General features: G+C 36.3%; 1 protein-coding gene across 1 annotated transcript in view; it reads left to right on the forward strand.

Moving 5' to 3' along the window:
- fab1 (1-phosphatidylinositol 3-phosphate 5-kinase fab1) overlaps positions 1-19,117 on the forward strand; it is a 757,444-nt gene that overhangs the window by 683,341 nt on the left and 54,986 nt on the right. The window contains exon 37 of the mRNA XM_090401892.1: positions 16,492-16,761. Coding sequence (XP_090258018.1) covers positions 16,492-16,761 — 270 coding nt within the window. The remainder of the gene's footprint in view (positions 1-16,491; positions 16,762-19,117) is intronic.

A 19,117-nucleotide genomic window follows, 5' to 3' on the forward strand; every position in this document is an offset into this window, starting at 1 on the left:
AATGATAAATCAAGGAATTAAACTTTCACCTACAGTTAACTTAAACACTCTCCTCTTTGCAGACAACCAAATAATAATTACAAATTTTGAAGATAACTTACAGAAAGCTATTTTAAATCTAAATGAGATATCCAAAGATTATGGTATGATAATATCAACGGAAAAATCAAAAACTATGGCCTTGAAAGGACAAGATCCAGCAAGAACTAAAATAGTATTAGATAACAAGATCTTAGAACAGGTGAATTCATTTACCTACCTAGGATGTATGATCACTTATGAAAATGAAAAAGATATAAACATAAAAATTGCAAAATATTTAAAAATAACAGGAGTGATTAACTCTATATTTAAACCAAACCTAGTTCAAAAACAAACCAGGCTAAAAGTATACAATACATTAGCCCTACTGGTCTTAATGTATGGAAGCGAAATCTGGACAATAAAACAAAAAGACAAACAAAGATTAACAACAGCAGAAATGAAGTTTATGAGAAAAACTGCAAAGTATACCCTATTTGATCACAAAAGAAACGAAGATATTATGAAAGAATTAAACCACGAACCAGTAATTGAAAAAATTAAAAAATATAAACATAGATGGATGGAACATGTTCAAAAAATGAAAACAGAAAGATTACCAAAACAAGCCTTAAAGTACAAGCCAAAAGAAAAAGAAAACCAGGACGTCCTCTTAAACGATTCAACGATGACTTCTAAGGCCGGAACAGGCCTAAATCCTTGATACGTATGATGATGATGATGATAATGACAAAAGCCAGTTCTATGAAAGTATTTACATAAAAGCCATAGCAGAGAAACATACCATTGAGAATTGGGATACTTAAGTGAAAAAGGACACCGAGAATTTTAAAGGCTATGAAGAGAAATCCAGTCTTGTCTTGACAATTTAGATATTATCAGAAGGGGATAGTGAAAGATGTTTCTTGAGAAAAATAAAATAGCTGTGTTTCATAAATGGCCTTCATTGATCATTTGCACTATTTTGTTTCTTTGCTCATCAAATTATTTCTTCAGCAAGTAAGCTTTTGTGCCTCTGCAAACATTGCCAATGCTTTAGTTAATTTTATCCACCACCTTCTTACAACCAATATTCACCACTAACCTCAGAATGTAATGCCATAAGTGAAGAATCTAAGTTCTGAAATGTTAACTAAGTTCTGAAATGCTGACTATTAATCATAGACCAGTAGCACCTGAGACATATAAATTAAGAGATACCAGGAACACACATACCCGCACACAGGACATTAATTTTTACAAATACAGTTAAAAACAAAACCATAACCTAAATATTAACCCGTGTCATATTTACAAGCTCAGTGTTAATTTATAAAGAAGTTACTGAAATCTCTGCCTGTAAAATGATACCTCCTACTGAAAAAAGCAGTTAATGGATTCTTGAGAGAGTTCTGGTATCAAGTCCACATAACTAATATTTTAAGATAAAATTGTATTCTTTCTATTCTGTACTAGTTTTGTATATATAGTCATACCCTGACTTACGCGAATCCAGAGTTGCGCGGTTTCTTATATGTACGTATTCCCGTCCCACTTCACGCCTCACCACTAGTCGTATCTATCTTTCCGATGCCAGACGCATTCGCCAGTGTCGCACATGCTGTGAACAAGCACTGACATGTTTTGCGCAGTCTCCATTCATACATAATTTTTATAGTCTACAAACCTTGCGATTGTTTAATGTTATGTTCTTGATAAAAATTTTATCACATAAAAAATAATAATGTCGTCCAAAAGAATCAAGTCCGATTCTTCTACAGCTAGCAAGAAAAGAAAAACATTGACTATTGAAACAATACTCAACATTATTAAGGATTTTGAAGGCGGAATGAAAATTTGTGAGCTAGCAAAGAAGTTCGATCTACAGGAATCCACAGTAAGAACAATCATAAAAGAAAGGTTTACAGATTTTGGAGGACATAGATTCTAACGAGGAACAAATTGTAGCCACAAGGCAAGGAATAAAAAAAATCATTAGCTTGCTATGAAGCAGTTTTGCATCATAAGAAAAAGACATTATGCCGTCAGACGAATCTATTAGATTTTATGAAACCATCGACATCGAAATAAATTTCTTTTTTTTATGTACGAAAAAACTACAATTATGATTATATTTCTTAAAAAAAATATATAGGTGTTTTTGTAAATCTTTGGTCCCAATTAACTAATATTTTGTATGTTTGTATATATAAATTACATGCAAAATTATACTCCGAGTTACGCGAATTCGACTTACGCGCTTTTTGTTGGTCTCACCTACCGCGGTCTTCGGGGTATGACTGCATATATATTTTTTTTGTATGCTTCTTGGAGAGAATACATATCAGTAGACGTAGGTATTGGTTGTTATTTATAATAGTGCTTCATGGTATAAACATCACCAGAGTAAAATAAATAAATTATTTATTGAACTTACTAATATTTCACTGGATTTCCAACTAGCATCCTCAATGCACAGAATTATAAATATAGTAGCAATTAATTAGATAGTTAGAAACAAATTGTAACTGTACAGGAACTGATGTCCTAATAAGGCACTCTCTTGGGGCTGGAGCAAAACAAAGTTAATTCAGGAAAGTCACACTGAACGGTGTCTTGGAATGATGATCTCTCAGATCTTTGGTAAATTGGTGCAACTATATTTGATAAAGTTAGTGGAGTGCTTCATAGCTGATGCTGATTCTAAAAATAGTCTCTCGGACATATAGCAACTTCTATACAGCACTGATTTTTAGTGGAACCTGTGGCATAGTAATTAAATAATAAATCAACACGTAAAAACCACAGTAATATCTTTAATTAGTAAAAGGACAGATATTTTGTACTAAAATGAATAGTACATTTTCAGTGTCTGTAACAGTAATAGGAATGGAATACAAGCAAAACGTTCGGTGGATCACTTATTGAAATACAATTTTTACCGCGTGGTGGGAAATAATAGAAAAAACAAATTTAATCTATTAAGATAAATGGTTTTTTACATAAGATAAAAGTCTCCCAGATCTTTGAGAGAAACATACAGTTATTTCTATTTAAATTCGGTCAGTGTAAGATAGTTTCACAACTTTCTTTGAATAAGCGTTCATATTTGAATCTGCATCTATGGAGGAGAACTGCTTTATCCCACTGGACACTATGAGTAGAATCAATACTGTGCTGCACCAAACCAGACTTCAGAGGTTTGTTATAATCAATATGATATTGATGTTCTTTAATTCTTTTTTTTTTCAAAGAACAGCCAGTTTGTCCAAAATAAGAGACATCGCATTCGCAAGGTATTTGGTAAATGCCAGCCAAAGATAGAGAAGACACTTTATCCTTTGTAGAAGGTAATAAAGAAGAAATTTTGTTGATAGGAATATATGTTTGAATCAATTGATACTTTTTCAGAATTCTACCTATAGGTTGTGAGATTCCTGGAATGTACGGAATGGGAACTCTGTGGACTGTTATTCTATACAGCACTGCTGTCTTCTCCCATGAATGTCCAGAGAATGGTCTTCTGGTCCCCACTTTTCATATAGATGATCATGGATGTAGTTGTTTATTTATGTTCTTCAATGGGATGTTAACAGATCTACCAATATATCTGGAGTAGGCAAAATTGCAAGCACAAGGAACTTTATACATTCTGGATGTGCAAGTTTACCAATTTCTCCAATACTTTAACTGACACTCCTGACATTTTTATTGGCCTATAATTTGCTACCTCTGTCTTAGAGTTTCCTTTAAGTATTGGGACTATTTTGCCTCTTTTTGCTCCAGTGACACCTTCCCAGTACCAATGCCTACATTAAACAGCTTGGTAAGAGAAGTTGATAATTCCTTAGTATAGTATATATTCTCATAATACATGGGCCAATATGCCATCTAATCACATGACTGTTCACATTGAAGTCCTATGATAACCTAAGCACTTCAAATTCTTCTCTCATCAGTCAGTGTTACATCCAGCATTGCAAAATCACCACCTAGGTGGTACACCTTTGCAAAATGATCACTCAGTGTTTGGTTTGCTTCTGCTACCTCCCTACCATCAGTACTTTTTAAAGTCATACTTCCAAAGTCATTTCTCCTTTTAATTGCTGTATATAGAAAGAACTCTTTAGGATTTCTTTTGACGTTATCAACTAGCTTCCTCTTATAATTAATCCCTGGCCTTCCTTATCATACAGGTCACCCTTCTTGCCTGTGTCTTATACTGGTCATGGCATGCTGATCGCTGTTTTTCTTTACACTTAACTACCTTCCATGCACCACCACTCAAGCTGAGGAGGTTGTCATAATCACCTGCTTTGTAATTCCACATACAACTCTTCCTGGAGGAAAGGATATATTATTCTATATATTTTTCTGTTGTTTCAAAAGTTATGTTATCCTCTTCATAAGCATCATTATCTTTGATTATATTAGCTTTATTCTTTTCTGTGTATAGATTTTGAAAATCTTTCCATTTATCCAATCCATTATTTGTTAGTTTAATACATTCATTTTCTTTCTTTTAATTTTGTAATTCTTCAGATTCTTCTTTGAGTGCCATAAAAATCATGTTCTAATTCTTTTGGGTAATTATTCTAGTATTCCTGTTTAATTTTTCTTATCTCACTATTTACTTTGCTTCATATGGTTTCACATTCTTCATGCATTGAAGTATTATTTGATTTGTTTTATAGATATCTATAAAATGTGGTTTTCTTTTCTTTTATTAAGCTTTTTTTAACTTTTCTTTATATTATGGTATCCATCTTTGATTAGTTTTTGTACTAATTATTTTTGCTCTTAATAAAAATTAGTATAATGTCTTTAAAGGCTGTACATTGTCTTCTATTGTTTATTTGTCTTTAAATGTTTCCAGTTTTTTAACAATCTTTTCCAGAATATGTATCTTATACCTTCTTCCTGGAGTAAATCAATCCCTTATTTTTTTCTTCTGTCTTTATTGCATTTTGTTTTATTCTTTTTGATGCCTTTGCTAGTTTCATTTTTCCAAGAACTAACTTATGGTCACTTCCTATATCCGCTGATGTTAGAACTCTTACATCAGTATTTTTTTCTGCCATGATTTCTCTATTAGTTATAATATAATCAGTTACAGATTTTTGCCCTCTTACATTCTCCCATGTTATTTTATGTTGTATTTTTATGATTATGCAATGTATTATTTATTCTTAGTAGTTTTTATTCAAAGTAGGATTAATTGTCCTACTTTGGCCAAACAGGCAGGATAGCAGATATCAGGATTTCAGAACACAAAGACTACATCCGGTTTCAGCAGTACAGCCACTCTGGGCTGGCAGACCATGCCTTAGATACCCACCATAGAATTCATCGGAAGAAAACTAAAATAATACACCGCAGCAAGTTTAAGTATGAAAGATTATTCAAGGAATCATCAGCAGCTCTAAAAAATATTCCAAACCTCAGCAATGAAACTATCCCAAAATTGGGAGACTTACATTATGAGAACTTCAACCCAACGGCCAAGACAACCAAATTAGCCCACCAGAGGGCATCATTAGGACTTTAGGAACAATATTAATTTCTTGCCTTCTTCCTCATTTGCTTTTGTTAGTGCCTGCATGCACATACCATATTTTTATGTTCCTGAAGATGGCAACGTAACATTGCTGAAATATTGAAGTTATTCATTAAAGTTGCCTTTAATTAATATCCTTTATATGCGTTGTTAATTCCGTGAGCTAATTACGAGTTATGTATGACCAACATATAAGCCTTGCTCCTAGAATTATTTATTCTTAATTCATTATTTATACAGAGCCATACAAATTTATTCCATTTTCAATAATTATTTCTTCATTAAATCTTTGGCATATACCTGAAATAGCCACTTTGCCACTTCTTGCATTTAAACCTCCAAATATTATTACATATTCTTTTTTTATTTATCTTTTTTTTTGTCTATTACATTTTGAAGATCTTCATAAATTTGTTCTATTTCTATTTTTGGTTTCCCTTCTTTTGGCCTATATCCACTAATAACATTTAATAATTTCTTTAGCTTTAAATGTAGTATTGCTTGATATAATTGTATTCTTACACTTGTTCTCTTATAGCTTTATGTATCCTTATTCCAAATCCTTCAGATTCCCTTTCACTACACCACTATATATTAATATCTAATTTTCAATTTGCTTTATTCCTTTTTTTTTTTTTTTTGATAGTACACAATTTTAATGTTTTATGGCTTTCATGTTCTTCAGTTAATTCTTCCTCTTTTCCTGTTAAGGACTGCACATTCCAGGTACAAATTCTCAATATCTTCTCTTTCAGTCTCATTTTCTTTATTCCATTCCAGGTCAGTTCGAATATAGTCATCCGTTCTTTCATGTTTTGGTTTCGTTGAGCAGTTGGGTTTAACATTCTCTGGTGAGCTGCTAACCCATCAGAAAACATTACCTGTGTTGGCCTTAAAGGAAAATGCTTTGCCTAAATCCTCCATTCACTTCCACACCACGATGAGATATAGATAGGATTAGTGGAGGACTCTTGTAGTATGCTTTCCAAAAAAATGGAAAGTTGTTTTCTTTCTTATAGTCTAGTTCAATCAATGTAATTTATTTATTTATTCGTATGGAGTTTCCTCCCTTTTTCTCCCCCATCCCTATTGGGGCAAGTTGAGCTCCCTCATGGGGTGTTAAGTATTTATGGCTGTATATCTGTGTGTGTTCACAGGGCCGGTTTGCCTGCTTGCGGGATGAAAAATGCCAGATAAACTGCCAGAAAAAAAAACCTACTGCCCGCACCCAAGACTGGCTAACTTGGTTATGGCTGAGGAAGATCCTCAAATTCCTCACATCTTCAACAGGAATCGAACCTGGGACACTCCTTCCCCAGTCATATGGTTGCGAAGCGCATAGCCACTAGGCTAACCACACGGACAATCAGTGTAATATATAGGTTGCAATCTTTTCATTCCAAAGTGTATTACTTTACATTTTCTGTATTAAATTGACAACCATCTTCCTCTGCCCACATGTTCATTCTATTTAAATCATTCTACAGATCTCTACATCATATCTTTATTAACTGTTGAAATACCCAGTTTTGCATCTTGAGCAAACAACTGGATATTCCCTTCAAATCATTACCTATACTAGTAATGTACAAAGTAAATAGTATAGGCTCAAATACAAAATCCTTGCATATTGATTGTCATCCACATTCTCCTAGGTTCCAATTCACCAAGTGATTTTTTTGTATACTGAGAACAGTTAACTTATCACAGATTGTCCTGAGTGTTAAGTATGTTCACATAAGTAACATATTGCTTATAGTAAGTGTTTTGCCAAACACTGCTGGATGAATTTTTCTTAAAAGCATGCATTGGAGACTTTATAAATTAAAATTGCAGTATTATGTTTCAAATGGAGGTGAGGTTATATGTTATCCTTTTTCCATCATTGAAAATTTTGTTTTCAATGATGAAACTATAAGTCATGTTGAAGTTTCTGGGAAAAAACTACATGGAACTGCAATGAAGATAAATAATTTAGCCACTAAAACACACCAATACTTCAATAGCTCAAGCTAGCATTATCAAAGGCACTTTAAAGACACTCAGCGAACACCTGAGTCTTCACTGAGTGTATGTCTTTAAAGGTTTTCTTTAATGGACACTGTTGCTGATATAGTTTACTTTGAACTTCTACAACTTTTGAAGAAGAATATTAATTGTTGTTTGTTATGAAAATATTCACATAATTTCGTATAACTGTTACATTGCTCTTGATTATAAGGGAAAATTAGCTAAGCAAGCACCAAAGTAAATCCAAATGAGTTTTTTTGCTATGTAGCAAGTAAAAGGAAGAATGATTATGGAAGGATGACTTTAATTAGTGCTGGTAGTAGGAAGGTTTCAGAAGCAAAAGAAGTAGTTGAGTTGCTGAGTGGTCACTTTGCAAGGGTGTACATCATCCAGGAGGAGATTTTGCTGATGATGATGTGGCAGAGAGTGATGTGAGATTTGAGATAGATGAACAGGAGACTCTGTAGATTGAAAAATATCAGCATTAATATATCAGTGGGCCTTAATGGCATGTCAGCTCATGTGCAAGAGAATTGGTAGTGCCTGTGATGAAGTAGTGTAATCTAACTGTCTACTCTGTTCCAAGTGAGTGAAAAAAGGGTGATGTAGCTCCATTATATAAAGGTGGCTCCAAGACAGAAGTAGCAAATTACAGACCAGTTAGTATCTCAGGAGTGATGGTGAAAGTATTGGAAAAGTTGGTTAAAGGTAAAATCCAACAGGGGTGGATAGGGATGCAATAATCTATGGCTTTATTAAAAGTAGATCTGCCTTTACTAATTTACTCACATTTTATAATAGAATGACCACAGAATTAGATAACAGAAATAGCTACACCATGACACAGATACATTTTGCAAAGGTATTTGACCAGATAATACATAGAAAACTATTACAAAAGTTGATATGAAGTTGGTGGCACAGATCGGGGAGTGGATAACAGGTAGACACCAAAGTAGTATATGGTGGAGTAGAATCTAGGAGAATGAGGGTGACTAGTGGAGTACCTCAGGGTTCTGTACTAGGGTCACTACTCTTTGATTTGGATAATAATGATATAGGAAACAATTTAAGGGCAAGGAAAGATATTCAGTTCTTTGCTGATGATGCAAAACTAGAGAGCCAGTACTTGATAAAGGCAGTGGTGGTGTGCTGGAGCCAGTTGTTAAATGCAGAAAGTTGTCAAGAAATTATGCTCTTGTTTAATCCTTGATCTGAGTGTAAGCAGACAAAGTTTGCATGTGAAGTATCTTCACGACTAAGCTACTTGTATATAGAGGCTAATGACTTCACATTAATTGCCTTAGTATCTGTTATCTATCTCTGATTCAGAGAATTTTAATAATGAGGTGGTACATCTTTTCACTACTTGTATATGGGAAATATATGACACATCTGCATAATTAAGATGACTGAACCCCAACGATTTGGTTCAGCAAGCTGCAGCATACGATTCAATGGACATAATCAAACATAGAAGACCAAAAGCTATATTAACCTCCTATAGCAATGCATAATCTCCATGCCCATTCAGGGCGAGCAGACTGCTCATAAATTTTACCCTCACTGTAACTGCAACAGATAGCAGGGAATATGAAAAGCATCTTGCTTCACCTCTAAAGTCATAAATGTCAATTGTCAAAGATGACTGAAATTGGGTTTTTATTGGTCTGAATTTGATACAACTAGAAACTGACTAGTTGTATAAAACTCAATTTCAGTTATCTTAATTAAGTATTTAGTGGTCGAAAATAACATTGATCATGACATATCTGCATTTATTTTATCTTGTTATCTCTTCTGGGTCTGGCTCTCACTGATGAGACCTCAATAATGGTTGAATCAGTCTAGGTAGAGTGACCCTTATGTTGGAGGTTTAATGGATTTTTTACAACACTCAAAAAGAATTAAAATAGAATTTAATACTTCCTATATTTCGTCCTAGTCACTAGGACATCTACGGGGATTACAAAGACAATTAATGTAACATGCACACAAAAACTTACAATACTAAGCCCAACCACGTGGGTGACAATACAGTCCTATCTAGGTGGAGCGCCCTCTAAGGGCAGTTGTAGGTGGCCTGGAATGTAAGGTGGGACCTCTGGTGATGACTGTTTCCCAAATCTTCGGAAGCTTAATGCAACCGTATTTGTTAAGATTTGGTTGGTTTTTGAGAGCTGCTGCTGCTTCTAAGAAAAGTCTCTCTTTCTTGAATTTGCTGTGGTGGAGCATGGCGGTTTTCTTCCATGATACTCTGTGGGTGGTGTTCAAAACGTGGTCAGCCAAGCCTGAATGGCCATAGTTGTGTTTAACGATGTACGACTTGTGTTCCTCCAGGCGGATGGATGCTGATCTGCCTGTCTGTCCAAGGTACGCAAGCTTACAGGAACAGGGTACTTTGTAAACTCCAGGCAGAGAGAGAGGAGGGAGCTGATCTTTTGTAGAATGGATAAGGGTAGCCAGTTTGCGGTAGGGCTTATATGCTGTGTGTAGGTTATACTTTTTTAGTATCTTGGCTATTTTTTCCGAAGTGCCACAGATGTAGGGTATGGTGATGGCATTTTTGAATTCTTGTTGAAGAGGGACGGAGAATGGGGGAGGAATTTATTATTTTTTTGATGCTGTGTTCGCTGTAGCCATTGGAGAGGAAAGTTCTGTGTATGTGGTTAAGCTCAGTAGTGAGGGCGGTTCCACTGGAACAAAGATTGTGGGCTCTCTTGGTAAGGGTTTTAATGATGCCATATTGTTGTGAGGGGTGGTGGTGGGAGAGTTTGTGAATGTATCTGCCTGTGTGTGTGGGTTTTCTGTATACAGTGAAGGCAAGTGTATCATTAGGCAGGCGCGTGACTAAGGTGTCTAGGAAGGGTAAACAATTGTTCTTTTCCTTTTCCATAGTAAACTGGATTCTTGGATGTAGGCTATTGAGATGACCAAGGAAGGAATCTAACGTGTCTGGGCCATGAGGCCAAATAGAGAACACATCATCTACATATCTAAGCCAGATAGACGGTTTGAGTGGGGCTGAGTCTATGGCTCGTTTTTCGAAATCTTCCATATAGAAATTGGCAAGGGGGGTGAGAGGGGGGAGCCCATGGCAGTTCCCTCTATCTGCTTGTAGATTTTGTTATTCCAAGCGAAATACCCAGAGTTGATGGCAAAGGAAAAGAGATCTAAGATGTCAGAGGGAAAAACGTTTTCTAAGAGAGATAAAGTGTCAGTTAAGGGAATATTGGTAAACAAGGAGGAGATATCAAAGCTTACTAATATGTCTGTATTATTCAAGGTTAAATTTTCTGTGAGGGCTTTAAAGTGGGTCGAGTTTTTTATATAGGAAGCTGAATTTCCGGTGAGGGGGGACAGAGAGTTGGCCAGCTGTTTAGACAGTCTGTAACAAGGTGCATTGGTTGGCATCTACTATAGGCCTGAGTGGGGAATTAGGTTTGTGGATTTTTGGTAAACCGTATATTCGGGGGAGACGGGAGCGGAAAGGTTTAAGTTTTTTCGTGACGTCGGGGGGCCAGGAGGTTACTTTTTAAGTAAGATTTTTAATTTCTTAACTTGTGTTTTTGTGGGGTCGTGTTCTAGCGGGATGTAGGTAGTGCGATCGCGGAGGATAATGTTCATTTTAACGATTGTATTCGCTGGTATTAAGGACAACTGTGGCATTACCTTTATCCGCTCTGGTGATGACGATACTTTTTTCTTTGCGTAGTTTCTGGAGAGCCATGCGTTGGGAATAAGATAAGTTACTTTTTGGAGGCGAAGAGTGACTAGCCTACAATCAATAGTCAATAGTCAATAGCCTACATCCAAGAATCCAGTTTACTATGGAAAAGGAAAAGAACAATTGTTTACCCTTCCTAGACACCTTAGTCACGCGCCTGCCTAATGATACACTTGCCTTCACTGTATACAGAAAACCCACACACACAGGCAGATACATTCACAAACTCTCCCACCACCACCCCTCACAACAATATGGCATCATTAAAACCCTTACCAAGAGAGCCCACAATCTTTGTTCCAGTGGAACCGCCCTCACTACTGAGCTTAACCACATACACAGAACTTTCCTCTCCAATGGCTACAGCGAACACAGCATCAAAAAAATAATAAATTCCTCCCCCATTCCCCGTCCCTCTCTTCAACAAGAATTCAAAAATGCCATCACCATACCCTACATCCATGGCACTTCGGAAAAAATAGCCAAGATACTAAAAAAGTATAACCTACACACAGCATATAAGCCCTACCGCAAACTGGCTACCCTTATCCATTCTACAAAAGATCAGCTCCCTCCTCTCTCTCTGCCTGGAGTTTACAAAGTACCCTGTTCCTGTAAGCTTGCGTACCTTGGACAGACAGGCAGATCAGCATCCATCCGCCTGGAGGAACACAAGTCGTACATCGTTAAACACAACTATGGCCATTCAGGCTTGGCTGACCACGTTTTGAACACCACCCACAGAGTATCATGGAAGAAAACCGCCATGCTCCACCACAGCAAATTCAAGAAAGAGAGACTTTTCTTAGAAGCAGCAGCAGCTCTCAAAAACCAACCAAATCTTAACAAATACGGTTGCATTAAGCTTCCGAAGATTTGGGAAACAGTCATCACCAGAGGTCCCACCTTACATTCCAGGCCACCTACAACTGCCCTTAGAGGGCGCTCCACCTAGATAGGACTGTATTGTCACCCACGTGGTTGGGCTTAGTATTGTAAGTTTTTGTGTGCATGTTACATTAATTGTCTTTGTAATCCCCGTAGATGTCCTAGTGACTAGGACGAAATATAGGAAGTATTAAATTCTATTTTAATTCTTTTTGAGTGTTGTAAAAAATCCATTAAACCTCCAACATAATGTCCTCACAGCACTTAAGCCTCTACACAAGAAGAGTAGAGTGACCCTTCCCATAATGCATAGCACATCCAAGAGGGGTGTGCTTAGCATTATGGGATACTAATGCAATTGATGTGAAGTCATTAGTTTCTATATACAAGTAACCCAGTTGTGAAGATATATATCATGTACAACCTTTCTTTGCCTACACTTGGATCAAGGATTAAACAAGAATATAATTTCTTGACAACTTTATATGATAACCAAGTAAGTGAAAAAACTTTCTACAAGTTTGGACATGGTGACACGGGAAATCCAGCAGAGATCTATGCTTAATTTGGCAACCTTTTTCCTATGTGACAGCCTGCGTGTTGATAATTTTCTCTAGCAATTCACAGGAATATTATTTTTCAATAAACATGTGCTTAATTTTTCCTGGTTTGTTTCCTAAGGTAACAGCATTCCCATGCTCAATGTCTCTCAAGAATTTCATCTAGAATTGTCATGAACCTTGGTCAGTAACCCTAAAGGGTGAACACAGAACATTTTTTTTTAGCGAGTTGGTTGTTAAAAATATACCAATGCACCTCTGGGTAAAGGTGAATTTAGATATCCTGCAGGATGATTTAAATAAATTGGCATTGTGGACAAAAGATAATGGTTATCAGTTTAACATTGCAAAATGTAAGGTTATGCATTTTGAGTTGAAAAGATTACATTCCATGTATCACATTGAAGATATACTGAATTGCAGGAAATTGATGAGGCTAGGGACTTGGGGATAATGGTGGACAGAGTTGATGTTCAGAGGATATATTGCAAAACACCCTAACAAGTAAAGAAAGGGTTATTGTCCCTCATTATAAGGCTGTGATTCGGTCTTATCTTGACTACTTTATTATTATTTTTAATTGACACCTCCAGGGAGTCCAAAGACTCATCGAGGGAGGGCACCTGCTCTACATCTCTATCTCCACCACTCAATCCTCCAACTGACCACAACTACACCAATGCCATCTACTGCCGACCACCACCACTAATATTTCCACAGACAATCACAAACATCCATGCCCATGTGCTCGGATTTGGTTACCAGGGTTTCTTCGGGTCAGGAGGTGTTAGAACAGGATTCAGAGATAAGTGCCTGAAGCTGGTGATGAGTCTGTGGAATGTTCCCTATAAGGATAGATTGAAAGTGAATTGCAAAATTTAGTTGATAAACAGAAAAGAGGGAACAAGATAGAAACTTAAGTTATTAAGGAGTTTATAAGATTGACACAAAAGAAAATTTTCAATACATGACAAAAAAGAGAGAGCTAGGGGTCACCTTATAAAAGTGTGATTAGTAAGGATGTATGCTGCAGACTAGATTTTTTGCTTGGATTGTGGTGATTGAGCAGAATGGATTGCCATAAGTAGTTGTGAGTGTCCTGACAGTGAACGAGTTTAAGGATAGTATGGGTATTATGTGTATAAAGGATATTATGGGCTCCCGTGATGAGTCATCTGACTCCATGGCGATACCCATATAATAATAATTATTATTATTTTATGTTTCAAGGTTTCATTTTGTGACCACTGCAGTCATGTATATTACATCAAAGCCAGCTACTTTCCTCCACTGTAGTGACAGTGTAGGAAAGTAATTGTCTTTCATACAACATATCAGGAGCAGTGCATCAAGAGTTTCAAAGTGAAACTAGTAAAAGTTTTAAAATAAAACATTTACAAAATATTTATAATTTCTATTGATCCATAATAATAATTCCTCTGGCTATACGTATTTAATAAAAGATGATATCTAGAATCCATATGAAACATTTTTGTGATAGTTCCGTTTTGGTATAAATCGGGTAGAACTGATATTCCACTCTGGCTGGATATAAGTTAATGAAATTTGGTATATAGAATCTCTACTAAATTTGTTATTGTACTATGTCAATTTTCATTTAAATAAACGATTCAAATGGTCTATTTAAATGAAAATAGAAAATTACCAAAACAAAAAAACTCATATTTTTTATGTTAATGAAAGACATCATCATACAAGAATACTATTGTGAAATGCACCTTTCTCTCTCTCTCTCTCTCTCTCTCACACACACACACAGATCATTTCTGTGCTTGCTATTATTTTTATTTTTTATGATGATATGAATGGTCACAGGACCTATAACACTACAGTGCTATGTGTGGGTAAGTAATCAAGGAGAAAGAGATAGCCTATTGATATATTTCTTAAAGAATTGGAGATTGTACTCGATGGGAAAAACAGTATGGGGAGACTGTTCCAAAGAATAGAAGTGTATAGATGAAGAAAGATAACTTTGTTTCATATATGTTTGGCATTAGACAGGATATGGGTGTTGGCCAGTGACTACTCTAGTTCTTACATGGTTAGAAGAAAGTGGAGGAATGACAGTGGCCAATTTGGAAGAGCAGCATCCATGAAAGTACCTATAAAAAAGGCACAGTACAGAAACAGAGTGCCTGCGGGAAAGTGACTGAAGGGAGTCTGTGAGGTGAGGATTATCTATTAAGTGGATTGCCCTCTTCTGAATATCATCAAGACCATCTTAGGGAAGCCTTGAGTGTTTCTATTCACCCTATAAGACTTATAAAGTTTTAGGAATTAAGAGGGAAAAAAGTAATGGTTTGAACAGAAAAGAACACCAAGCTTTTTCGAGACTGAGTAGGCAATGTATGTAATATGTTTATGCCAGGATAAATTGGATGTGACAGTCAATCTAATAAGAGAATGCTGATCTTGAAAGGAAATTAGAACATTATCAAAAGTAAAAGGGTGTGAGATAGGATCTTTTGTGCGGTTACCTGCAGTGAACTTTACTAAGTAATCTTCACCCAGTTTCAAGATGTTGAGGAGATTGGTTTTTAAGTCACTGGTTATGGAAGATCTTGAGGCTTTTGTCATTTGAGCACTACAGGATTTCTCAAATGAGGAAGAGGAAATGAAGAGCACTATTATCAGCAAAGCTGTAAATAGGATTTGAAGTCAGAAGAGAGAGAGAGAGAGAGAGTAGGTTATTCATGTAAAGGAGGAAGAGTGTGGTTGAGAGTACAGAACCCTGGGTACTCTAGCATTGATTGAGAAATCTGATGTGAGGAAGCCATCCACCATGACACGCAATGAATGACCAGTGAGTAAGCTGTCAATCCAATCACAGAGTGCAGAAGGAAGCCATAAGGTGGTAGCTTGTTAAGGAGACCTCGATGCCAGACACTAAGACACTATCAGATGCCCTTGAAATATCAAGAGCAATAACTGGGGTTTCTCCAAATCTTTCTGTGGCCTATATCCAAAAGTGGGTTAGATTAGTTAGGAGATCAGCTGTAGAATGAGAATGGCAGAATCCATATTGGTGATCATTAATTAACTGATGGGTCTCCAAGTAGTGAAGCTGATTAATGATAATCTTCTCTGTCACTTTTGATGAGGTGAGAGCAATGGGACAATAGTTAGATGGCTGACTTTTGTCTTCCTTGGTATTTGGTATTTTTGAACTACTGTTACTTTTTGAAAAGCAACCAATGCATTATAAAAGTTATTTCAAAATTATTATTTTGTGAATGTGCTTTGAACACTTATAATGCATTGCTGAGACTGAGCCATAAAATTATATATGAATTAAATAAAGATATACAACATAGTTTATGTTCTTTTAGAGAAACTTGTGTCATAGTTATATTACTTATGCCTATGACCTATGCCTTGTGTTTTCGTGTAAATAAGCAATATAGTTTCTCATGGCTCTTCAAGCCTTCATTAAGCAATGAAAATATCTACAACTTTTTTAGGACAATTCCAATAAACTTCCAAAGCCAAAAGATTCAGTATGAGTATAAATGTCACAGTAGGATTCAAACTGGTGGCTCACTAGTAATAACATGAAGGCTTTACTTTGTCACCAAACCCAACAGAAAAAAAATTTAACATAATTATGCATGTATAAACATTAGTCTTTATTTTGGATTCTTTGCTCTCAATTATTTCTTTTTAACTATTGAGGGGGAAAAAATTTTACTTTATTTCCTTTGCAGTGAATTTTACAGATTTTGCATTCAGCAGTCAGGAAGCTGATAAAGGATCAAGTAAATCGGGGATAAAAGTACCTAATTTCCACATTGAAGTACAGTTCAGTGATCCAAATGCACGTTTTTACTGTAGAGTGTATTTTGCTGAACAGTTTCGTAAATTACGTTGCTTATTATTTCCTGAAGGAGAAGAGCGTTATATACGCTCTCTTTCACGTTCTGTTATATGGGCTGCTCGAGGAGGAAAATCTGGTTCTACATTTTGCAAAACTCATGGTAAGGAAACATATTTTCCTATATATTAGTTACAGATTTAACTCATGTATATATCCCATTTCCCATTGCATGTTATGCTCAATAGCTTATCACTGTAACATGGCCGCATTGAAACTTGATTCATTGCTCTAATAGAGTCGTTTATTCTGTCTGCATGCAGTTATGATTGTCAGTTGTTCTTTTGATCAGTTTTCTTGTTTTGTGGGTTAAAAATCCTAGGTTTCTGGGAGGAAAATTCCTGCAGGCTTCATAGACCAACTAATTTACCTTCCACTGAAAACAGATGATAAAAATTCTTTATATCTGATATGGGAGAATTCAGGTCTTTTCCAACTGAAGATCATTGTTGGAATCAACTGAGCTACAGAAGCTCATCTTTGTGTGTGTGTGTGTGTGCGTGTGCGTGTGTGTGTGTGTGTGTGTGTGTGTGTGTGTGTGTGTGTGTGTGCGTGCGTGCGTGCGCGCGCGCGTGTGATTCTTTTTTATTAATATGTTTCCTTGAACATATCTACACACATCTAGCCCAGGTTTGTATCATCCTTTAATTTACTTATTAAATGTTATATATACATGTCTAAGGTTATGCTTGCCCTTTCATATCTTGTGTATTGAGTGTATCATTTCCATTAAGGGCTAGTGTTTTCTTCCTTCATCAGATTTTAACCAAATCTCATCTTTCAGTTCTTTATATTTTCCTTCTTTAATCCTAGTTGGTCTTGCAATAAATTCTTTGTATGCTTTATTTATTTTTATTTTTTATTGTCTTGAACATTCTTCGTCAAACCAGTGTCTTTTGTTTTGCTTATTTTTATATTGTAGGGTTTCTTGTGCAGTGTTCTGAATTCATATTTTAATATGTCCAACTTCTCTCTAGTTCTTTATCTATATCTTCAGCCTCTCTGCTTTTTTTTTTTTTTTGTTGTTGCTGATGGAAATTGGTTGTAACTTCATCTTCTTTATGCTTCTGCAGGTTAAACTTTAGTTTAACCTGCAGAAGCATAAAGTGTCTCACTTGTGTCTCTCTTTTTTCTTTACCAAGATTCTACACTTATACTTAATTTTGACCAGTAATCTGAATAATCACAACTCCTCTATATGAGGAGCTTGTTGTATCTTATAGCCATAATACTTAATGTAGATCTTTGATCTACAGGGTGATCAAAATTAAATATCCCTGTTTATCGCCTTGTGGAGCACCATCCGCTGATCCAAATGCTGCGAAACATTCCAAGAATACATTATGCATCATGCAGAAGTGATATCTAATGGGGATCGGGCAACTTGACAGGTGCCAGAAGGGTTTAAAAAAATGGATACAGGATTTTTTCCATCATTCTGGTTGTTAATACCATCCACAGTATTGGCACTAACCTTGCCCCAATGTGCTTTGCTCATAAAGCTATACTACCTCAACAATTGCATTGTTGTTGCTGCACTCTGTGAATTTCGTCACCTGAACAAATGTTGCCGAGATCCACTATCTCCATGTGCTCTACAATGAATGATTAGTCATTTTCAAGAAACATGATCATTGGGAGTTAGACCTGGCAGAGGTTGCAAACCAATCAGTTCACAACAAGTGAATGAAGTTGCTACTGCCATTGTGGAGCAGGCCGTGAATAGCAGCATTGATTCCTGCAGTGCATGTGCTGTATCAAGACACAGTGCCTTGCACAACTCTCTTGAAAATTCTTCATTTCTACCCATTCAAGATAACCCTGACACAGGAGTTGTACCTGCAGGACTTTGAAAGTCGACTGACATTTGCTTTAACATTCCCTGCTCAAGTGGAGTTTGATGCTGCACATCCCTTTCCTGGCCATGGATGATTTTATGGAGAAATGAGGCTCACTTTTATCTGAATGGAGTCATAAATACCCACAATTGCTAGGTAAGAGCTATGCAAAACCCGCACGTAATCCAATAAATCCTTTGCATTCACCCAAAGTTACTGTCTGGTGTGGGTTTGCAACTTTGTTTATCATTGGACCATTCTTCTTCTTCATCTTCTTTGAAGACATTTGCCAGTTGAGTCCTCTGACCTGTTCAGTTACTGCCAACAGGTGTCACAATATGATAAACAATTTTGTTGTGCCACAACTATAGCAGCTGTGCATTTATTCGGTCATTTTCATCATTTTCACACGCAACGATCGATCCATACAGGAGGTTCTTCAAGAACATTTCATAGAAGCCAGAGTGATCAGCCATGCATTTCCCACTGCATGGCCACCTCATTCACCTGATCTGACCCCATGTGACTTCTGGCTCTGGGGATTTCTCAAAGACAGGGTTTATTGGGATCATCCTGATAACTTGCCAGTACTGAAAGACAGCATAACGCAGCATGTGTGCA

The sequence above is a fragment of the Typopeltis vanoorti genome, chromosome 12 (assembly GCF_054136105.1).
Source record: "Typopeltis vanoorti isolate ZY-2024b chromosome 12, IOZ_Tvanoo_1.0, whole genome shotgun sequence".
Lineage (NCBI taxonomy): Eukaryota > Metazoa > Arthropoda > Arachnida > Uropygi > Thelyphonidae > Typopeltis > Typopeltis vanoorti.